At 45.1% G+C, this 21,331-nt stretch overlaps 1 protein-coding gene across 1 annotated transcript in view; it reads left to right on the top strand.

Moving 5' to 3' along the window:
* chsy1 (chondroitin sulfate synthase 1) overlaps positions 1-5,458 on the top strand; it is a 93,257-nt gene extending 87,799 nt beyond the window's left edge. The window contains exon 3 of the mRNA XM_065012256.1: positions 1,344-5,458. Within this exon, the coding sequence (XP_064868328.1) occupies positions 1,344-2,939 (1,596 nt within the window). The 3' untranslated portion in view covers positions 2,940-5,458. The remainder of the gene's footprint in view (positions 1-1,343) is intronic.
* Positions 5,459-21,331: the final 15,873 nt, after the last annotated feature.

The following is a 21,331-nucleotide window of genomic DNA, read 5'->3' as shown; positions in this document are numbered from 1 at the left end:
TTCATTTGGCCACCTCTCAGAACAAAGGAGAGGGGATCTTCATTTGGCCACCTCTCAGAACAAAGGAGAAGAGATCTTCATTTGGCCACCTCTCAGAACAAAGGAGAAGATATCCTCTCCATGTCACTGACTTCTCCAATGTATGGAAGGAGATGATGGGAAGGAGAGATGGAGAGGAAGCCACTTTATAATATAAAGATGCACCCACTGGTTTGGTGTCCAAAGAGGGCTATTTGCCAGTCACTTCTCAGAACCAGTGAAACATGGACACGTGTAGGGGTTGACTACTGCAACAATCTTTTTCTTAGATCTTATTTTCTATGCTCGTTAAATAAATGTGTGTAAGGCTGCCATGTGATAGCCCCCTTGGTTCTGATGTAATAGCCTACCTGACCCCTCACACTCTAAAGCTTGGGGTTTGCTCAAGATTTCCATTGATCAGACTGCTTGATTTTATGGTTGGCCACGTTCCAACTCCTCCTAGGTGCAGGAAGGCAGGGGCAGAGCCCATGGAAAAGCAAAGAGACTTATTCACTGAGTTCTTGTGACCAGCCGTACTTACACTAGTTAGGTATCGCTTTTATAAAACTATCAGGCCTGGCCTCTATACCGATCCTGTCCGATTCTGTGTATTGCCTTTCCCCCAGGGGACTGGGTTTGTGGCTGCATTCCAGAGCCGTCCTTCTCAAAATTGGAGGCCTTTTTCTGAGCGGTGTCTGTCTTTCGCAAATAGACCTCTGAGGACTCCCTTCATTGGATTGGTCAACAACACAGACCCTTCCTTCTTGGCCACGCTTGAGTCACTGCCAATATGGGCCTCAGCAGCTGTCCCACAGTTTACTCACAGGGCCCCCTGTGATTGGGGGAACATTAGGTTTGTAAAGCCTCAACAGGTTTGCAGTCAACACTCATGGAACCGTCGAGGCTTACCCGCTCCCTGGTCAATATTTGAGGGCTCTGTAAGCTCGGAGCTCACCTCCAGAAGGCATTCCTTGAGCCTGTTCTAATTTGCACTTTGCATTAGCAGCAGGACGTCTGATAAAAATAACATCTCTGTTGGGCTGCAGGAGTTTACATTCATATAGACATCCAGTGGAGCAGTATACAAGTACAGGCAGCGGAGAGGGGTCAACAGGGGTCACAACTGTGTTGTGCAACTTGTTTTTTGCTATTCACATTTTAGAGGGCAGAATGTTTTCTGTCCTAAAGCGCGCTCTGTATGCGTTGTGCTTTTGTACACTCCCACACAGGGCCTAGTCTATATAATGCATGAGTGTTCTATTGTGCCATATTGTGTTTATTGATATAACCTCAGCCGTTGTCTCCCTCTCTTCTCTCCCCAGATGCAGCAGCTGTTCTATGAGAACTACGAGCCCAACAAGAAGGGATACATCCGCGACCTCCACAATAGCAAGATCCACCGGGCCATCACCCTGCACCCCAACAAGAACCCGCCCTATCAGTACCGCCTGCACAGCTACATGCTCAGCCGCAAGATCGCCCAGCTCCGCCACCGCACCGTCCAGCTCCACCGTGAGATCGTCCAGATGTGCCGCTACGGGGCAGCCGAGCCCAGCCGAGAGGACCTGCAGCTGGGCATGCCTCCATCCTTCATGAGGTTCCACCCTCGGCTCCGCGAGGAGGTCCTGGAGTGGGAGTTCCTGACGGGCAAGTACCTGTTCTCCTCGTCTGACGGCCAACCCCCCCGCCGGGGAATGGACTCCTCCCAGCATCTGGCCCTGGATGACATCATCATGCAGGTGATGGAGATGATTAACGCCAACGCCAAGACGCGGGGACGAGTGATCGACTTCAAGGAGATCCAGTACGGCTACCGGCGGGTCAACCCCATGTACGGGGCGGAGTACGTGCTGGACCTGTTGCTCCTCTACAAGAAGCACAAAGGGAAGACCATGACGGTGCCGGTGAGGAGACATGCCTACCTCCAGCAGACCTTCAGCCAGATCCAGTTCAGAGAGGAAGAGGAGATGGACGACAAGGCTCTCGCCAGCAGCATCAACCAGGACTCTGACTCCCTGTCCTTCCTCTCCAACTCCCTCAAGATGTTCGTGCCCTTCAAGCTGTCCAGCTCTAGCCAGGACCAGAAGGAGCCGAAGGAGCCTAAGGTCAACATACTGGTGCCGCTATCCGGACGCTACGACATCTTTGTCCGCTTCATGACCAATTTAGAACGGGTGTGCCTGATCCCCAACCAGAACGTCAAGCTGCTCATCCTCCTCTTCAGCACCGACAACAACACAGAGCGGGTCAAGCAGGTGGAGCTGATGAGGGAGTACCACATCAAGTACCCCCGTGCCGAGATGGAGATCCAGCCCGTGTCGGGCTCCTTCTCCCGGGCCTTGGCTCTGGAGGTGGGCTCGGCCCACTTCTCCAACGACTCGCTGCTCTTCTATTGCGACGTGGACCTGCTCTTCACAACCGACTTCCTCAAGAGGTGCCGGAGTAACACGGTCCTGGGGGAGCAGACCTACTTCCCCATCATCTTCAGTCAGTACGACCCCAAGGTGGTTTATGCCGGTAAGGTGCCCAGTGAGAACCACTATGTGTTCACCGCCAAGACGGGTCTGTGGCGTCACTACGGCTTCGGCATTGTCTGTGTTTACAAGGGCGACCTGGTCGGGGCCGGGGGCTTCGACACCTCCATCCAAGGGTGGGGTTTGGAGGACGTGGACCTCTTTAACAAGTTTGTCCAATCAGGGATCCGGTTGTTCCGGAGCACGGACCCGGGGATCATACACGTTCACCATCCAGTAGTGTGCGACCCCAACCTGGAGCCCAACCAGTACAAGATGTGCCTGGGCTCCAAAGCCTCGTCGCACGGCTCGACACAGCAGCTGGCTGAACTGTGGCTCGAGAAGAACGACCACGGCTTCCGGAAGGTCGGGAGCTCAAATAACGAATCCCTCAGGACAGCGTGAGAAAGCACTCCGGCCAGGACTGACAAAAGCAGTATGTGGAGTCCCCCAGGCCTGGGTGTCTTTCCCTCTTCCCATTTGTCTTAGCAGCATTTTTAACTACCTAATTTATTTTTTACAGAAACAAAAAAGACTTGGATATATTTTGGAAATCTGCTTTTTTTAAAGAAAACACGTGAACGTTGAACTGACTGAGACAAACGTGACTGTAGAAGATGTTTTCATTAATGCTGAAAAATAAAGCATCTCGATGAGGAATATTCCTTTGGATGAGCCTACCATAACTCTGGACGCAAGAACAACGTGCTCTGATGTCTTATTCTACCAGTCTAGTAATAAAGACCATTCTGTGTTATTTGTACAGTAACCTTGTCTCAAGGTTGTTGCACATATAAGCCTGGGATTTCAACAATTCAAAGTTTGCCTTAGTGGGAGTGACCATAGAATTCTATGGCAGTGACCTACTGAGTCAAGTACCTGTCATCATTTCATTTGAGCAAATCACACGACTGTGAGGCGTGTTATGGGAGATGATTGGTTGGTAGATTAAGCCAATGCGCCAGGAGTTTTTCACAGTCATTCTGTATTGACTAACGAAGGCCAAGTTTGATGCGTTGGTCCACCAGACTCTTCCCATTTGGGCGAAAGTGTCTGGGAGCTACATGATCTATAAAGAGAGTATGGGGGGGATATGGTGACATTCGGGGTTATATTATGTGTACCTCAGTGATGTGCATGTACAAGCTCTTTAAAAGGTGTAGCGTTTGTCTTGTGGGTGGAGAAGATGGGTGTTGTCATCTTCACAGACCAGCAGTGCTCTAAATGGAACTGTACTCTTGATTGTGAATGTTTACAGGAGGTTGATATGAACAAACATTTCATCATTGAAGAAGGTTGATTTTAGATGAAAAACCATTTGAATTAAGACTAAAGGACCATTTTGATTCCTTTTCATTTGTTTATAATACAGAATAACACTGTTGTTTTTTTCAATTGATTTTAGATTTTTCTTTTTATTTACTTCTGTGAACACAACTGCTGGATTTAATATCTGCAATTCATCCTCCGCTGTCTAATTTATTGAATTTGCAGTCTCCATTCTGTGTTACCTGACTGTTGGAATATGTATATTAGAAAAATTGTATACCCATCTGTTGTTGGATTGTTGTTTTTCCATTTTCTTTTTGTTTCTCTCTCAAACTCATCTGATTACCAAAGAGTTTTTGCACAGTGTGTTTTAGGTGTTGTGTGTCATGTTGTTTTCTAGGAGGTGCAGGCACAAACATGACATGTCCCGTAGATGAAGAGGTATAGTGAGTCAGGAAGCACCAGCTCTTTGCTCTCATGAGGAATCTAAGGCCTCTATCAAACTAGTCATCCAGATTTAGGAACAAAGGAAGGGGAACGTCAGGGGATGCTGTGCTCCTTCATAGAACTAGAAGGAATTCTAAATAATTTTAGAACCCTTGGAGTGAATTCCAGAACCTTCTCAGCACCCATTGGTACAATGAATTAGAATAGAACTCTTAGAATGAAATCTGATTTTATACTGAACAAAAATATAAATGCAACAATTTCAAAGATTTTACTGAGTTACAATTCATATGAAGGAATCAGTCAATTGAAATGAATGAATGAATTTACGGATTTCACATGACTGGGAATACAGATCTGTACCTTAAAAGAAATGGGCCTCACAATGGTCCTCAGGATCTCGCCACGGTATTTCTGTGCATTCAAATTGCCATCAATAAAATGCAATTGTGCTTGTTGTCCATAGCTTATGCCTGTCCATACCATAATCCCATCGCCACCATGGGGCCCTCTGTTCATAATGTTGACATCAGCAAACCTCTCACACACATGATGCCATACAAGTGGTCTGCGGTTGTGAGGCCGGTTTGACGTACTGCCAAATTCTCTAAAAACGATGTTGGAGTCGGCTTATGGCAACAGTCAGCATGCCAACTGCATGTTCCCCAAAACTTGGGATATCTGTGGCATTGTGTTGTGTGACAAAACTGCACATTTTAGAGTGGCCTTTTATTGTCCCCAGCACAAGGTACACATGTGTAATGATCCTGCTGTTTAATCAGCTGGAAAAGGAGAAATGCTCACTAGCAGGGAAGTAACCTTTTTGTGAGTATGGAACATATCTGGGATATTTTATTTCAGTTCATGAAACATGGAACCAACACTTTACATGTTGCGTTTCTATTTCTGTTCAGTGTAGAACTCTGAGAATGAATTATCTGGTCCCTGTCCATATAGCTGTCTATTTAGGAGAATGTCTTCTGTGCAGCAGCACTCCCCTGGTTTAAAGGTCTCCTCTACTCCACACAGTCTTTAAGCCCAAGAGAAGACTGGGTCCGCTACACTTGGAGCAGGAGGGACAACTGTGCTCTATCATAATAGTCTTGGTTTTCTGGGGATTTTTAATATTTCTGTTGTTCATTCAGCCCTGTCCAACTGGGAAAGGTTTTATATTTAAGAAATAAAATGAAAAATGTTTATCAAAAATGCTTTTGTTGTGGTGGTGTACTTGTTTTAGATAGGCATTCATTGACCATGTGGCCATTTTAAATGATGACCGTTGCATTTTACAGGCAAGGCATGTCAAGACATAACAATAGTAGTACTAACTTTGGTGATGACTGTCAAAGCTTGAATTTGACAAATTAGAGTAGGATCCATAAATGTACCCTGGTCCCCAGATCTGTATATTCCATCATGTCAACTCCTTGACAATGAGTTGGCATGATGGCATAAACTGATCTGGGACCAGGCTACCATAAATGGGCCTGGACAAGAGATTTGCTCAGCATACGTGTTTGCTTAACATATGAATACTCATATGATAACCCCGGTGTATTAAATTCCCAGCCTGGCTTCATAACATCATGGCCACCTAATCATCTCTTGCCTCCTCATAACCCTCCTCTTCATTATGAAAGCTGGTGACTGGCATGCTTTCTGGGGCCACATGGCTCCCGTGCATCGCCCAGGTGGGGGCAGCACGTTAATAGTGGATGGGAGACTTCTGCTCCTGCTTTGAGCACATCTAGAAAAGCAACATAATCAAATCTATTATTTTTGTATTATTATTTAGGAGTAAATGTATTATCAAAGTGTACTGTATGTTCTCATGGACAGAAGTGCCCTGGAGTGAGGCTGCCTGGAGGAGACTAGAGTTTGTTTTATGAATCTCCTCCGAGAGACAACTGAAACCAGGACATTATTAAGCCTATTTTCCAAATGGCACTCTATTCCCTACATAGTGCACTACTTTTGACAAGAGCTCTATGTACCATGGTCAGAAGTAGTGCACTACATATGAAATAGGGCACCATTTGGGATGCTGCACAACTGATGAATCATGGCTGTAGCTGATCTCCTAGGCCTCGCTCTATGAAGCATGTGGTGAGCTTTAATAGAACACAGCCATATGGCATCCTGTGTCTTCTAGAAGTCAGAGAGGAAAGACCCAGTCTCAGGCCTTTCAGATACACGCTGTGCTCTGCCCTCTTCACAAATCTCCCTCTCAGAAATATAGCTTTTCTAAGGTGGCAAGTGATGTTTTTACTCTTTCCAGATGTTTGTTAGACCAGTAGCTGTATGGTGCCAGGTAGCCTAGTGGTTTAAGAGTGTTAGACCAGTAGCTATATGGTGCCAGGTAGCCTAGTGGTTTAAGAGTGTTAGACCAGTAGCTATATGGTGCCAGGTAGCCTAGTGGTTTAAGAGTGTTAGACCAGTAACAGGAAGGTCGCTGGTTCAAATCCCAGAGCTGGCAAGGTGGGGAAAAAAATGTGCTGTTCTGCACTTGAGCAAGACAGTTAACCCCCAGCAACAATCTCTCCCCAGACGCCGAATAAGGCAGAGGGGTTGGGCTAAATGTGGAAGACACATTTCATTTGAATGCATTTTATTTAACTAGGCAAGTCAGTTAAGAACAAATTCTTATTTACAATGACTGCCTACGAACAGTGGGTTAACTGCCTTGTTCAAGGGCAGAACAATAGATTTTTACCTTGTCAGCTCGGTATTCGATCTAGCAACCTTTTGGCGACTGGCCCAATGTTCTAACCAATAGGCTACCTGCCGCCCCAATTATTTGAGTTATTCAGTTGTGCAACTGACTCGGTTAGGTATGCTTTATTTCTTTGAAGGAGTCATGTTACTTCTGGTACAGGTATCCATACCTGGGTTCAAATGGTACCTTGAGCATTTGCTTCAGCCTTACTAGAGTCCCTGATGGGTGGGGCTTTGCTCTTCTGGGACTATTCCATTGGTTCCATTTCAGGTAAGCAACGATCTCAAATACTGTTTGGGGTGGATGGCAAATGCTGTGACTGTGTGTCTGTCTGTGAAGGTCTATGAGAATGCCTGTTTGTAGACGTGTGTGTGTGTGTGTGTGTGTGTGTGTGTGTCATCTGTTCATGTGTGACTGCATAAGCCTGAGACATGTCTGAAACTCTTTTGTCCCCATCCACAGTCTGTGTCTTTATGGTCCCAGAGCAGACACAATATGGGGTATTGACTTATCCTGCTATTTGCATGAGGCCCGGTTTCACTGAGCCCGGTAGGAGCTTCCTGTGGTCCTATAGAAGCCTGTTCCAAATGCACCTATTGCCTTTGTAGTGCACTACTTTTTTACCAGTGCCCATAAATAGGGGATAGGGGGCTTTTTTGGATACAGACAGAGTCTCTGGTAACACTAGCCGATTAGCTGGGCTGAAATTCAATCAAACCCGCCACAACAATATCTACCTAGTGTTTTGTTTACAAACTTCAACCTGTGTCCACACACTTGTTATTCTGAAAGGTGAAAACATATATCTAAGGGGAGTCTACTCTACCTATCTGGTAGTTGTTTAAAACAGTACTCAAGACCAATAGCTAATGACCTCTCTTATGTCACCATCATGACATCCTTTGTAAGCTCTTTCTTTATTGAGAAATCTTCTGACCTCAATGCCATTTGGTTCAATTATGTTTAAAAAAGCCTCATCAAATTAATTGCCCAGATCAAATGCAACCTAACTGGCCAAGAATACTGCTGGAGAATGTCTTCCCTGCTCATGTTCTCCATAACGCACCACTGCAGGGCCAGCAGCAGCAACGATCTGCATCAGCAAAAGATTCTGCCAGCACACCTCCCCCTCTCTACCATGTCTCTGACTGTGATCAACTGTTTCTGCCAGCACACCTCCCCCTCTCTACCATGTCTCTGACTGTGATCAACTGTTTCTGCCAGCACACCTCCCCTCTCTACCATGTCTCTGACTGTGATCAACTGTTTCTGCCAGCACACCTCCCCTCTCTACCATGTCTCTGACTGTGATCAACTGTTTCTGCCAGCACACCTCCCCTCTCTACCATGTCTCTGACTGTGATCAACTGTTTCTGCCAGCACACCTCCCCTCTCTACCATGTCTCTGACTGTGATCAACTGTTTCTGCCAGCACACCTCCCCTCTCTACCATGTCTCTGACTGTGATCAACTGTTTCTGCCAGCACACCTCCCCCTCTCTACCATGTCTCTGACTGTTATCAACTGTTTCTGCCAGCACACCTCCCCCTCTCTGCCATGTCTCTGACTGTTATCAACTGTTTCTGCCAGCACACCTCCCCCTCTCTGCCATGTCTCTGACTGTGATCAACTGTTTCTGCCAGCACACCTCCCCCTCTCTACCATGTCTCTGACTGTTATCAACTGTTTCTGCCAGCACACCTCCCCTCTCTACCATGTCTCTGACTGTGATCAACTGTTTCTGCCAGCACACCTCCCCTCTCTACCATGTCTCTGACTGTGATCAACTGTTTCTGCCAGCACACCTCCCCCTCTCTACCATGTCTCTGACTGTGATAAACTGTTTCTGCCAGCACACCTCCCCCTCTCTACCATGTCTCTGACTGTGATCAACTGTTTCTGCCAGCACACCTCCCCTCTCTACCATGTCTCTGACTGTGATCAACTGTTTCTGCCAGCACACCTCCCCCTCTCTACCATGTCTCTGACTGTGATCAACTGTTTCTGCCAGCACACCTCCCCCTCTCTACCATGTCTCTGACTGTTATCAACTGTTTCTGCCAGCACACCCCCTCTACCATGTCTCTGACTGTGATCAACTGTTTCTGCCAGCACACCTCCCCCTCTCTGCCATGTCTCTGACTGTTATCAACTGTTTCTGCCAGCACACCTCCCCTCTCTGCCATGTCTCTGACTGTTATCAACTGTTTCTGCCAGCACACCTCCCCTCTCTGCCATGTCTCTGACTGTGATCAACTGTTTCTGCCAGCACACCTCCCCCTCTCTACCATGTCTCTGACTGTTATCAACTGTTTCTGCCAGCACACCTCCCCTCTCTACCATGTCTCTGACTGTGATCAACTGTTTCTGCCAGCACACCTCCCCTCTCTACCATGTCTCTGACTGTGATCAACTGTTTCTGCCAGCACACCTCCCCCTCTCTACCATGTCTCTGACTGTGATCAACTGTTTCTGCCAGCACACCTCCCCCTCTCTACCATGTCTCTGACTGTGATCAACTGTTTCTGCCAGCACACCTCCCCTCTCTACCATGTCTCTGACTGTGATCAACTGTTTCTGCCAGCACACCTCCCCTCTCTACCATGTCTCTGACTGTTGATCAACTGTTTCTGCCAGCACACCTCCCCTCTCTACCATGTCTCTGACTGTGATCAACTGTTTCTGCCAGCACACCTCCCCTCTCTACCATGTCTCTGACTGTGATCAACTGTTTCTGCCAGCACACCTCCCCTCTCTACCATGTCTCTGACTGTGATCAACTGTTTCTGCCAGCACACCTGCCAGCACACCCCCTCTCTACCATGTCTCTGACTGTGATCAACTGTTTCTGCCAGCACACCTCCCCTCTCTACCATGTCTCTGACTGTGATCAACTGTTTCTGCCAGCACACCTCCCCTCTCTACCATGTCTCTGACTGTGATCAACTGTTTCTGCCAGCACACCTCCCCTCTCTACCATGTCTCTGACTGTGATCAACTGTTTCTGCCAGCACACCTCCCCTCTCTGCCATGTCTCTGACTGTGATCAACTGTTTCTGCCAGCACACCTCTCCCCCTCTCTGCTATGTCTCTGACTGTGATCAACTGTTTCTGCCAGCACACCTCCCCCTTCTGCCATGTCTCTGACTGTGATCAACTGTTTCTGCCAGCACACCTCCCCCTCTCTGCCATGTCTCTGACTGTGATCAACTGTTTCTGCCAGCACACCTCCCCCTCTCTGCCATGTCTCTGACTGTGATCAACTGTTTCTGCCAGCACACCTCCCCCTCTACCATGTCTCTGACTGTGATCAACTGTTTCTGCCAGCACACCTCCCCCTCTCTACCATGTCTCTGACTGTGATCAACTGTTTCTGCCAGCACACCTCCCCTCTCTGCCATGTCTCTGACTGTGATCAACTGTTTCTGCCAGCACACCTCCCCCTCTCTGCCATGTCTCTGACTGTGATCAACTGTTTCTGCCAGCACACCTCCCCCTCTCTGCCATGTCTCTGACTGTGATCAACTGTTTCTGCCAGCACACCTCCCCTCTCTGCCATGTCTCTGACTGTGATCAACTGTTTCTGCCAGCACACCTCCCCTCTCTACCATGTCTCTGACTGTGATCAACTGTTTCTGCCAGCACACCTCCCCTCTCTACCATGTCTCTGACTGTGATCAACTGTTTCTGCCAGCACACCTCCCCTCTCTGCCATGTCTCTGACTGTGATCAACTGTTTCTGCCAGCACACCTCCCCTCTCTACCATGTCTCTGACTGTTATCAACTGTTTCTGCCAGCACACCTCCCCTCTCTACCATGTCTCTGACTGTGATCAACTGTTTCTGCCAGCACACCTCCCCCCTCTCTACCATGTCTCTGACTGTGATCAACTGTTTCTGCCAGCACATCTCCCTCTCTACCATGTCTCTGACTGTGATCAACTGTTTCTGCCAGCACAAATGTCTCTGAAAAAACAAGAAAACAACAAGGGGGATAATATTTATCCTCTGGGCAGATGAAACGTTTGGTTGGAATCGCTCCATCTCAGAAGGGTTCCAATTCAATCTTCCTCCCCACCCGTTTGTTGGTTTGGTTCTTTCTGGCCTGGCTCCATCTGGTTTTGATTAGGGCAGTAATGGCCGTCTCTGCCGTTCCCTCAGGGCGAGATGAACTGAAAACAATTTGGAATGGCTTCCTGCAAGGATCTGGATGTGTTTGGGGGCTATTGTTGAAATGGCAAAGGTGCCTTAAGCTGTATTCCAAATGACACCCTATGCCCTTAGTGCACCACTACAATAGGGCTGTGGTTTAAATGTGCCCTATATAGGGAATAAGGTGCCCGTGATAGGTCATGGGGTTTAACACTGTCTGGGTATCGGGCATAGGCAATGACTCAACGGTAGTGGCATAGGAGATAGGAGCGCAATGCAAACAACAAGGCTTTTATTGAGAAAAGCTCATTAAACCCTGGCTCTTTCAGAGCTGTACAAGGTTCAAACTAAACTCATATCCCTTTCATACACATACCTCAAATGTACCATGCCTGATAGTTTTACACCAGCTCTGTGGTATATCTGAAAGGGGTTGGGGGTAAAAAAAAAAAAAAAACATTTTTAAAAAACATAGTCAACCTAATCATGATTTCTGCATTTCCACAGACCCTGTAACCAAAATACAGGTATCGGGTCTGGGTGAATGGTTCTCTGCTTTTTTGCAGGTAAATTCATTAACACTAATATTGTTTAACGCCTCCCTAATTTGAAATAAAAAACCCCCGACCCTCCCAATTTGGCAGTTACCTACTGATAAGCATAAAAAGGGTATACATAAAAGGAATTCACACCCCTTGTACCCTACACATATAAATAATTGTAAGGTTCCACAGTCTAACACAGATTCAGCCACAAAGACCAGGGAGGTTTTCCAATGCCTCGCAAAGAAGGGCACCTATTGGTAGACGGGTAAAAAAAAAAACAACTAAAAACAGACATTGAATATCCCTTTGAGCATGGTGAAGTTTTTACTCTTTGGATGGTGCATCAATACAACTAGTCACTACAAAAATACAGGCGTCCTTCCTAACTCAGTTGCCGGAGAGGAAGGAAACCGCTAAGGGATTTAATGGCTAAGATAGGATAACGCTGAGGATGGATCAGCAACGTTGTAATTACTCCACAATAACTCATCTAAATGACAGAGTGAAACATTGCCTTGTATTGTTTACAGGTAATATTGCATATCTTCTGTCTGAAATCCTAAATCATGAAGCCACCAGAGCTAGCCTAAATCATGAAGCCACCAGAGCTAGCCTAAATCATGAAGCCACCAGAGCTAGCCTAAATCATGAAGCCAACAGAGCTATCCTAAAGCATGAAGCCACCAGAGCTAGCCTAAATCATGAAGCCAACAGAGTTATCCTAAAGCATGAAGCCAACAGAGCTAGCCTAAATCATGAAGCCAACAGAGTTATCCTAATGCATGAAGCCAACAGAGCTATCCTAAAGCATGAAGCCAACAGAGTTATCCTAAAGCATGAAGCCAACAGAGCTATCCTAAAGCATAAAGCCAACAGAGCTATCCTAAAGCATGAAGCCAACAGAGCTATCCTAAAGCATGAAGCCAACAGAGCTATCCTAAAGCATGAAGCCAACAGAGCTATCCTAAAGCATAAAGCCAACAGAGCTATCCTAAAGCATAAAGCCAACAGAGTTATCCTAAAGCATGAAGCCAACAGAGCTATCCTAAAGCATAAAGCCAACAGAGCTATCCTAAAGCATGAAGCCAACAGAGCTATCCTAAAGCCACAGAGCTAGCCAACAGAGCTATCCTAAAGCATGAAGCCAACAGAGCTATCCTAAAGCATGAAGCCAACAGAGCTATCCTAAAGCATGAAGCCAACAGAGCTATCCTAAAGCATAAAGCCAACAGAGTTATGCCTAAAGCATAAAGCCACCAGAGCTATCCTAAAGCATGAAGCCAACAGAGCTATCCTAAAGCATAAAGCCAACAGAGCTATCCTAAATCATAAAGCCAACAGAGCTATCCTAAAGCATAAAGCCAACAGAGCTATCCTAAAGCATAAAGCCAACAGAGCTATCCTAAAGCATGAAGCCAACAGAGCTATCCTAAAGCATAAAGCCAACAGAGCTATCCTAAAGCATGAAGCCAACAGAGCTATCCTAAAGCATGAAGCCAACAGAGCTATCCTAAAGCATGAAGCCAACAGAGCTATCCTAAAGCATGAAAGCCAACAGAGCTATCCTAAAGCATGAAGCCAACAGAGCTATCCTAAAGCATAAAGCCAACAGAGCTATCCTAAAGCATGAAGCCAACAGAGTTATCCTAAAGCATGAAGCCAACAGAGCTATCCTAAAGCATGAAGCCAACAGAGTTATCCTAAAGCATAAAGCCAACAGAGTTATCCTAAAGCATGAAGCCAACAGAGCTATCCTAAAGCATGAAACCAACAGAGTTATCCTAAATCATGACGCCAACAGAGCTATCCTAAAGCATGAAGCCACCAGAGCTATCCTAAATCATGAAGCCAACAGAGCTATCCTAAAGCATAAAGCCACCAGAGCTATCCTAAAGCATGAAGCCAACAGAGTTATCCTAAAGCATGAAGCCAACAGAGCTATCCTAAAGCATAAAGCCAACAGAGCTATCCTAAAGCATGAAGCCAACAGAGCTATCCTAAAGCATGAAGCCAACAGAGCTATCCTAAAGCATGAAGCCAACAGAGCTATCCTAAAGCATGAAGCCAACAGAGCTATCCTAAAGCATAAAGCCAACAGAGCTATCCTAAAGCATAAAGCCAACAGAGCTATCCTAAAGCATGAAGCCAACAGAGCTATCCTAAAGCATAAAGCCACCAGAGCTATCCTAAATCATAAAGCCAACAGAGCTATCCTAAAGCATGAAGCCAACAGAGCTATCCTAAAGCATGAAGCCAACAGAGCTATCCTAAAGCATGAAGCCAACAGAGCTATCCTAAAGCATGAAGCCACCAGAGCTATCCTAAAGCATGAAGCCAACAGAGCTATCCTAAAGCTATCCTAAAGCATGAAGCCAACAGAGCTATCCTAAAGCATGAAGCCAACAGAGCTATCCTAAAGCATAAAGCCAACAGAGCTATCCTAAAGCATAAAGCCAACAGAGCTATCCTAAAGCATAAAGCCAACAGAGCTATCCTAAAGCATGAAGCCAACAGAGCTATCCTAAAGCATATCCTAAAGCATAAAGCCAACAGAGCTATCCTAAAGCATGAAGCCAACAGAGCTATCCTAAAGAGCTATCCTAAATGAAGCCAACAGAGCTATCCTAAAGCATGAAGCCAACAGAGTTATCCTAAAGCATAAAGCCAACAGAGTTATCCTAAAGCATGAAGCCAACAGAGCTATCCTAAAGCATGAAGCCAACAGAGTTATCCTAAATCATGAAGCCAACAGAGCTATCCTAAAGCATAAAGCCACCAGAGCTATCCTAAATAAAGCCACAGAAGCCAACAGAGCTATCCTAAAGCATAAAGCCAACAGAGCTATCCTAAAGCATGAAGCCAACAGAGTTATCCTAAAGCATGAAGCCAACAGAGCTATCCTAAAGCATAAAGCCAACAGAGCTATCCTAAAATGAAGTCAACAGCCAACAGAGCTATCCTAAAGCATGAAGCCAACAGAGCTATCCTAAAGCATGAAGCCAACAGAGCTATCCTAAAGCATAAAGCCAACAGAGCTATCCTAAAGCATAAAGCCAACAGAGCTATCCTAAAGCATGAAGCCAACAGAGCTATCCTAAAGCATAAAGCCAACAGAGCTATCCTAAAGCAACAGAGCTATCCTAAAGCATGAAGCCAACAGAGCTATCCTAAAGCATGAAGCCAACAGAGCTATCCTAAAGCATAAAGCCAACAGAGCTATCCTAAAGCATAAAGCCAACAGAGCTATCCTAAAGCATGAAGCCAACAGAGCTATCCTAAAGCATAAAGCCACCAGAGCTATCCTAAATCATAAAGCCAACAGAGCTATCCTAAAGCATGAAGCCAACAGAGCTATCCTAAAGCATAAAGCCAACAGAGCTATCCTAAAGCATGAAGCCAACAGAGCTATCCTAAAGCATAAAGCCAACAGAGCTATCCTAAAGCATGAAGCCAACAGAGCTATCCTAAAGCATGAAGCCAACAGAGCTATCCTAAAGCATGAAGCCAACAGAGCTAGCCTAAATCATGAAGCCAACAGAGTTATCCTAATGCATGAAGCCAACAGAGCTATCCTAAAGCATAAAGCCAACAGAGTTATCCTAAAGCATGAAGCCAACAGAGTTATCCTAAAGCATAAAGCCAACAGAGTTATCCTAAAGCATGAAGCCAACAGAGCTATCCTAAAGCATGAAGCCAACAGAGTTATCCTAAAGCATAAAGCCAACAGAGCTATCCTAAAGCATGAAGCCAACAGAGCTATCCTAAAGCATGAAGCCAACAGAGCTATCCTAAAGCATAAAGCCACCAGAGCTATCCTAAAGCATGAAGCCAACAGAGTTATCCTAAAGCATGAAGCCAACAGAGCTATCCTAAAGCATAAAGCCAACAGAGCTATCCTAAAGCATGAAGTCAACAGAGCTATCCTAAAGCATGAAGCCAACAGAGCTATCCTAAAGCATGAAGCCAACAGAGCTATCCTAAAGCATAAAGCCAACAGAGCTATCCTAAAGCATAAAGCCAACAGAGCTATCCTAAAGCATAAAGCCAACAGAGCTATCCTAAAGCATAAAGCCAACAGAGCTATCCTAAAGCATAAAGCCAACAGAGCTATCCTAAAGCATAAAGCCAACAGAGCTATCCTAAAGCATAAAGCCAACAGAGCTATCCTAAAGCATGAAGCCAACAGAGTTATCCTAAAGCATGAAGCCAACAGAGTTATCCTAAAGCATGAAGCCAACAGAGCTATCCTAAAGCATGAAGCCAACAGAGCTATCCTAAATCATGAAGCCAACAGAGCTATCCTAAATCATGAAGCCAACAGAGCTATCCTAAAGCATAAAGCCAACAGAGCTATCCTAAAGCATGAAGCCAACAGAGCTATCCTAAAGCATAAAGCCAACAGAGCTATCCCATAAAGCCATCCTAAAGCCAACAGAGCTATCCTAAAGCATAAAGCCAACAGAGCTATCCTAAAGCATGAAGCCAACAGAGCTATCCCAGATAAAGCCAACAGAGCTATCCTAAAGCATGAAGCCAACAGAGCTATCCTAAAGCATGAAGCCAACAGAGCTATCCTAAAGCATGAAGCCAACAGAGCTATCCTAAAGCATGAAGCCAACAGAGTTATCCTAAAGCATAAAGCCAACAGAGTTATCCTAAAGCATAAAGCCAACAGAGTTATCCTAAAGCATAAAGCCAACAGAGCTATCCTAAAGCATGAAGCCAACAGAGCTATCCTAAAGCATAAAGCCAACAGAGTTATCCTAAAGCATGAAGCCAACAGAGTTATCCTAAAGCATGAAGCCAACAGAGCTATTCTAAATCATAAAGCCAACAGAGCTATCCTAAATCATAAAGCCAACAGAGCTATCCTAAAGCATGAAGCCAACAGAGCTATCCTAAAGCATGAAGCCAACAGAGCTATCCTAAAGCATGAAGCCAACAGAGCTATCCTAATCATAAAGCCAAAGAGCTATCCAACAGAGCTATCCTAAAGCAGCATAAAGCCAACAGAGCTATCCCATGAAGCCAACAGAGTTATCCTAAAATCATGAAGCCAACAGAGCTATCCTAAAGCATGAAGCCAACAGAGTTATCCTAAAGCATGAAGCCAACAGAGCTATCCTAAAGCATGAAGCCAACAGAGCTATCCTAAAGCATAAAGCCAACAGAGTTATCCTAAAGCATAAAGCCAACAGAGCTATCCTAAAGCATGAAGCCAACAGAGCTATCCTAAAGCATGAAGCCAACAGAGCTATCCTAAAGCAAAGCCAACAGAGTTATCCTAAAGCATAGAGCCAACAGAGTTATCCTAAAGCATAAAGCCAACAGAGCTATCCTAAAGCATGAAGCCAACAGAGCTATCCTAAAGCATGAAGCCAACAGAGTTATCCTAAAGCATAAAGCCAACAGAGTTATCCTAAAGCATGAAGCCAACAGAGCTATCCTAAAGCATGAAGCCAACAGAGTTATCCTAAATCATGAAGCCAACAGAGCTATCCTAAAGCATAAAACAGAGCTATCCTAAAGCATAAAGCCAACAGAGCTATCCTAAAGCATGAAGCCAACAGAGCTATCCTAAAGCATGAAGCCAACAGAGCTATCCTAAAGCATAAAGCCAACAGAGCTATCCTAAAGCATAAAGCCAACAGAGCTATCCTAAAGCATGAAGCCAACAGAGCTATCCTAAAGCATGAAGCCAACAGAGCTATCCTAAAGCATAAAGCCAACAGAGCTATCCTAAAGCATAAAGCCAACAGAGCTATCCTAAAGCATAAAGCCAACAGAGCTATCCTAAAGCATAAAGCCACCAGAGCTATCCTAAATCATGAAGCCAACAGAGCTATCCTAAAGCATAAAGCCACCAGAGCTATCCTAAAGCATGAAGCCAACAGAGTTATCCTAAAGCATGAAGCCAACAGAGCTATCCTAAAGCATGAAGTCAACAGAGCTATCCTAAAGCATGAAGTCAACAGAGCTATCCTAAAGCATGAAGCCAACAGAGCTATCCTAAAGCATGAAGCCAACAGAGCTATCCTAAAGCATGAAGCCAACAGAGCTATCCTAAAGCATAAAGCCAACAGAGCTATCCATAAAGCCAACAGAGCTATCCTAAAGCATAAAGCCAACAGAGCTATCCTAAAGCATAAAGCCAACAGAGCTATCCTAAAGCATAAAGCCAACAGAGCTATCCTAAAGCATGAAGCCAACAGAGCTATCCTAAAGCATGAAGCCAACAGAGCTATCCTAAAGCATAAAGCCAACAGAGCTATCCTAAAGCATGAAGCCAACAGAGCTATCCTAAAGCATAAAGCCAACAGAGCTATCCTAAAGCATAAAGCCAACAGAGCTATCCTAAAGCATAAAGCCAACAGAGCTATCCTAAAGCATGAAGCCAACAGAGCTATCCTAAAGCATGAAGCCAACAGAGTTGTCCTAAAGCATGAAGCCAACAGAGCTGTCCTAAAGCATAAAGCCAACAGAGTTATCCTGAAGCATGAAGCCAACAGAGCTATCCTAAAGCATGAAGCCAACAGAGTTATCCTAAATCATGAAGCCAACAGAGCTATCCTAAAGCATGAAGCCAACAGAGCTATCCTAAAGCATGAAGCCAACAGAGCTATCCTAAAGCATAAAGCCAACAGAGCTATCCTAAAGCATAAAGCCAACAGAGCTATCCTAAAGCATGAAGCCAACAGAGCTATCCTAAAGCATAAAGCCAACAGAGCTATCCTAAAGCATGAAGCCAACAGAGCTATCCTAAAGCATAAAGCCAACAGAGCTATCCTAAAGCATAAAGCCAACAGAGCTATCCTAAAGCATAAAGCCAACAGAGCTATCCTAAAGCATGAAGCCAACAGAGCTATCCTAAAGCATGAAGCCAACAGAGCTATCCTAAAGCATAAAGCCAACAGAGCTATCCTAAAGCATAAAGCCAACAGAGCTATCCTAAAGCATAAAGCCAACAGAGCTATCATAAAGCATAAAGCCAACAGAGCTATCCTAAAGCATGAAGCCAACAGAGCTAGCCTAAAGCATAAAGCCACCAGAGCTATCCTAAAGCATGAAGCCAACAGAGCTAAATCATAAAGCCAACAGAGCTATCCTAAAGCATAAAGCCAACAGAGCTATCCTAAAGCATGAAGCCAACAGAGTTATCCTAAAGCATGAAGCCAACAGAGCTATCCTAAAGCCCAACAGAGCTATCCTAAAGCATGAAGCCAACAGAGCTATCCTAAAGCATGAAGCCAACAGAGCTATCCTAAAGCATGAAGCCAACAGAGCTATCCTAAAGCATAAAGCCAACAGAGCTATCCTAAAGCATAAAGCCAACAGAGCTATCCTAAAGCATGAAGCCAACAGAGCTATCCTAAAGCATAAAGCCAACAGAGCTATCCTAAAGCATGAAGCCAACAGAGCTATCCTAAAGCATGAAGCCAACAGAGTTATCCTAAATCATGAAGCCAACAGAGCTATCCTAAAGCATGAAGCCAACAGAGCTATCCTAAATCATGAAGCCAACAGAGCTATCCTAAAGCATAAAGCCAACAGAGCTATCCTAAAGCATAAAGCCAACAGAGCTATCCTAAAGCATGAAGCCAACAGAGCTATCCTAAAGCATAAAGCCAACAGAGCTATCCTAAAGCATGAAGCCAACAGAGCTATCCTAAAGCATAAAGCCAACAGAGCTATCCTAAAGCATGAAGCCAACAGAGCTATCCTAAAGCATGAAGCCAACAGAGTTATCCTAAATCATGAAGCCAACAGAGCTATCCTAAAGCATAAAGCCACCAGAGCTATCCTAAAGCATAAAGCCACCAGAGCTATCCTAAAGCATGAAGCCAACAGAGTTATCCTAAAGCATGAAGCCAACAGAGCTATCCTAAAGCATAAAGCCAACAGAGCTATCCTAAAGCATGAAGTCAACAGAGCTATCCTAAAGCATGAAGCCAACAGAGCTATCCTAAAGCATGAAGCCAACAGAGCTATCCTAAAGCATAAAGCCAACAGAGCTATCCTAAAGCATAAAGCCAACAGAGCTATCCTAAAGCATAAAGCCAACAGAGCTATCCTAAAGCATAAAGCCACCAGAGCTATCCTAAATCATGAAGCCAACAGAGCTATCCTAAAGCATAAAGCCACCAGAGCTATCCTAAAGCATGAAGCCAACAGAGTTATCCTAAAGCATGAAGCCAACAGAGCTATCCTAAAGCATGAAGCCAACAGAGCTATCCTAAAGCATGAAGCCAACAGAGCTATCCTAAAGCATGAAGCCAACAGAGCTATCCTAAAGCATGAAGCCAACAGAGCTATCCTAAAGCATAAAGCCAACAGAGCTATCCTAAAGCATAAAGCCAACAGAGCTATCCTAAAGCATAAAGCCAACAGAGCTATCCTAAAGCATAAAGCCAACAGATCCTATCCTAAAGCCATGAAGCCAACAGAGCTATCCTAAAGCATGAAGCCAACAGAGTTATCCTAAAGCATGAAGCCAACAGAGCTATCCTAAAGCATAAAGCCAACAGAGTTATCCTAAAGCATGAAGCCAACAGAGCTATCCTAAAGCATGAAGCCAACAGAGCTATCCTAAAGCATAAAGCCAACAGAGCATAAAGCCAACAGAGCTATCCTAAAGCATGAAGCCAACAGAGCTATCCTAAAGCATGAAGCCAACAGAGCTATCCTAAAGCATGAAGCCAACAGAGCTATCCTAAAGCATAAAGCCAACAGAGCTATCCTAAAGCATAAAGCCAACAGAGCTATCCTAAAGCATGAAGCCAACAGAGCTATCCTAAAGCATGAAGCCAACAGAGCTATCCTAAAGCATGAAGCCAACAGAGCTATCCTAAAGCATGAAGCCAACAGAGCTATCCTAAAGCATAAAGCCAACAGAGCTATCATAAAGCATAAAGCCAACAGAGCTATCCTAAAGCATGAAGCCAACAGAGCTAGCCTAAAGCATAAAGCCACCAGAGCTATCCTAAAGCATGAAGCCAACAGAGCTATCCTAAAGCATAAAGCCACCAGAGCTATCCTAAATCATAAAGCCAACAGAGCTATCCTAAAGCATAAAGCCAACAGAGCTATCCTAAAGCATGAAGCCAACAGAGCTATCCTAAAGCATGAAGCCAACAGAGCTATCCTAAAGCATGAAGCCAACAGAGCTATCCTAAAGCATAAAGCCAGAGCTATCCTAAAGCATAAAGCCAACAGAGCTATCATAAAGCATAAAGCCAACAGAGCTATCCTAAAGCATGAAGCCAACAGAGCTAGCCTAAAGCATGAAGCCACCAGAGCTATCCTAAAGCATGAAGCCAACAGAGCTATCCTAAAGCTATCCTAAAGCATAAAGCCACCAGAGCTATCCTAAAGCATGAAGCCAACAGAGTTATCCTAAAGCATGAAGCCAACAGAGCTATCCTAAAGCATGAAGCCAACAGAGCTATCCTAAAGCATGAAGTCAACAGAGCTATCCTAAAGCATGAAGCCAACAGAGCTATCCTAAAGCATGAAGCCAACAGAGCTATCCTAAAGCATAAAGCCAACAGAGCTATCCTAAAGCATAAAGCCAACAGAGCTATCCTAAAGCATGAAGCCAACAGAGCTATCCTAAAGCATAAAGCCAACAGAGTTATCCTAAAGCATGAAGCCAACAGAGCTATCCTAAA

The sequence above is a fragment of the Oncorhynchus nerka genome, linkage group LG27 (assembly GCF_034236695.1).
Source record: "Oncorhynchus nerka isolate Pitt River linkage group LG27, Oner_Uvic_2.0, whole genome shotgun sequence".
Lineage (NCBI taxonomy): Eukaryota > Metazoa > Chordata > Actinopteri > Salmoniformes > Salmonidae > Oncorhynchus > Oncorhynchus nerka.
This window is presented reverse-complemented; position numbering and strand designations above follow the sequence as displayed.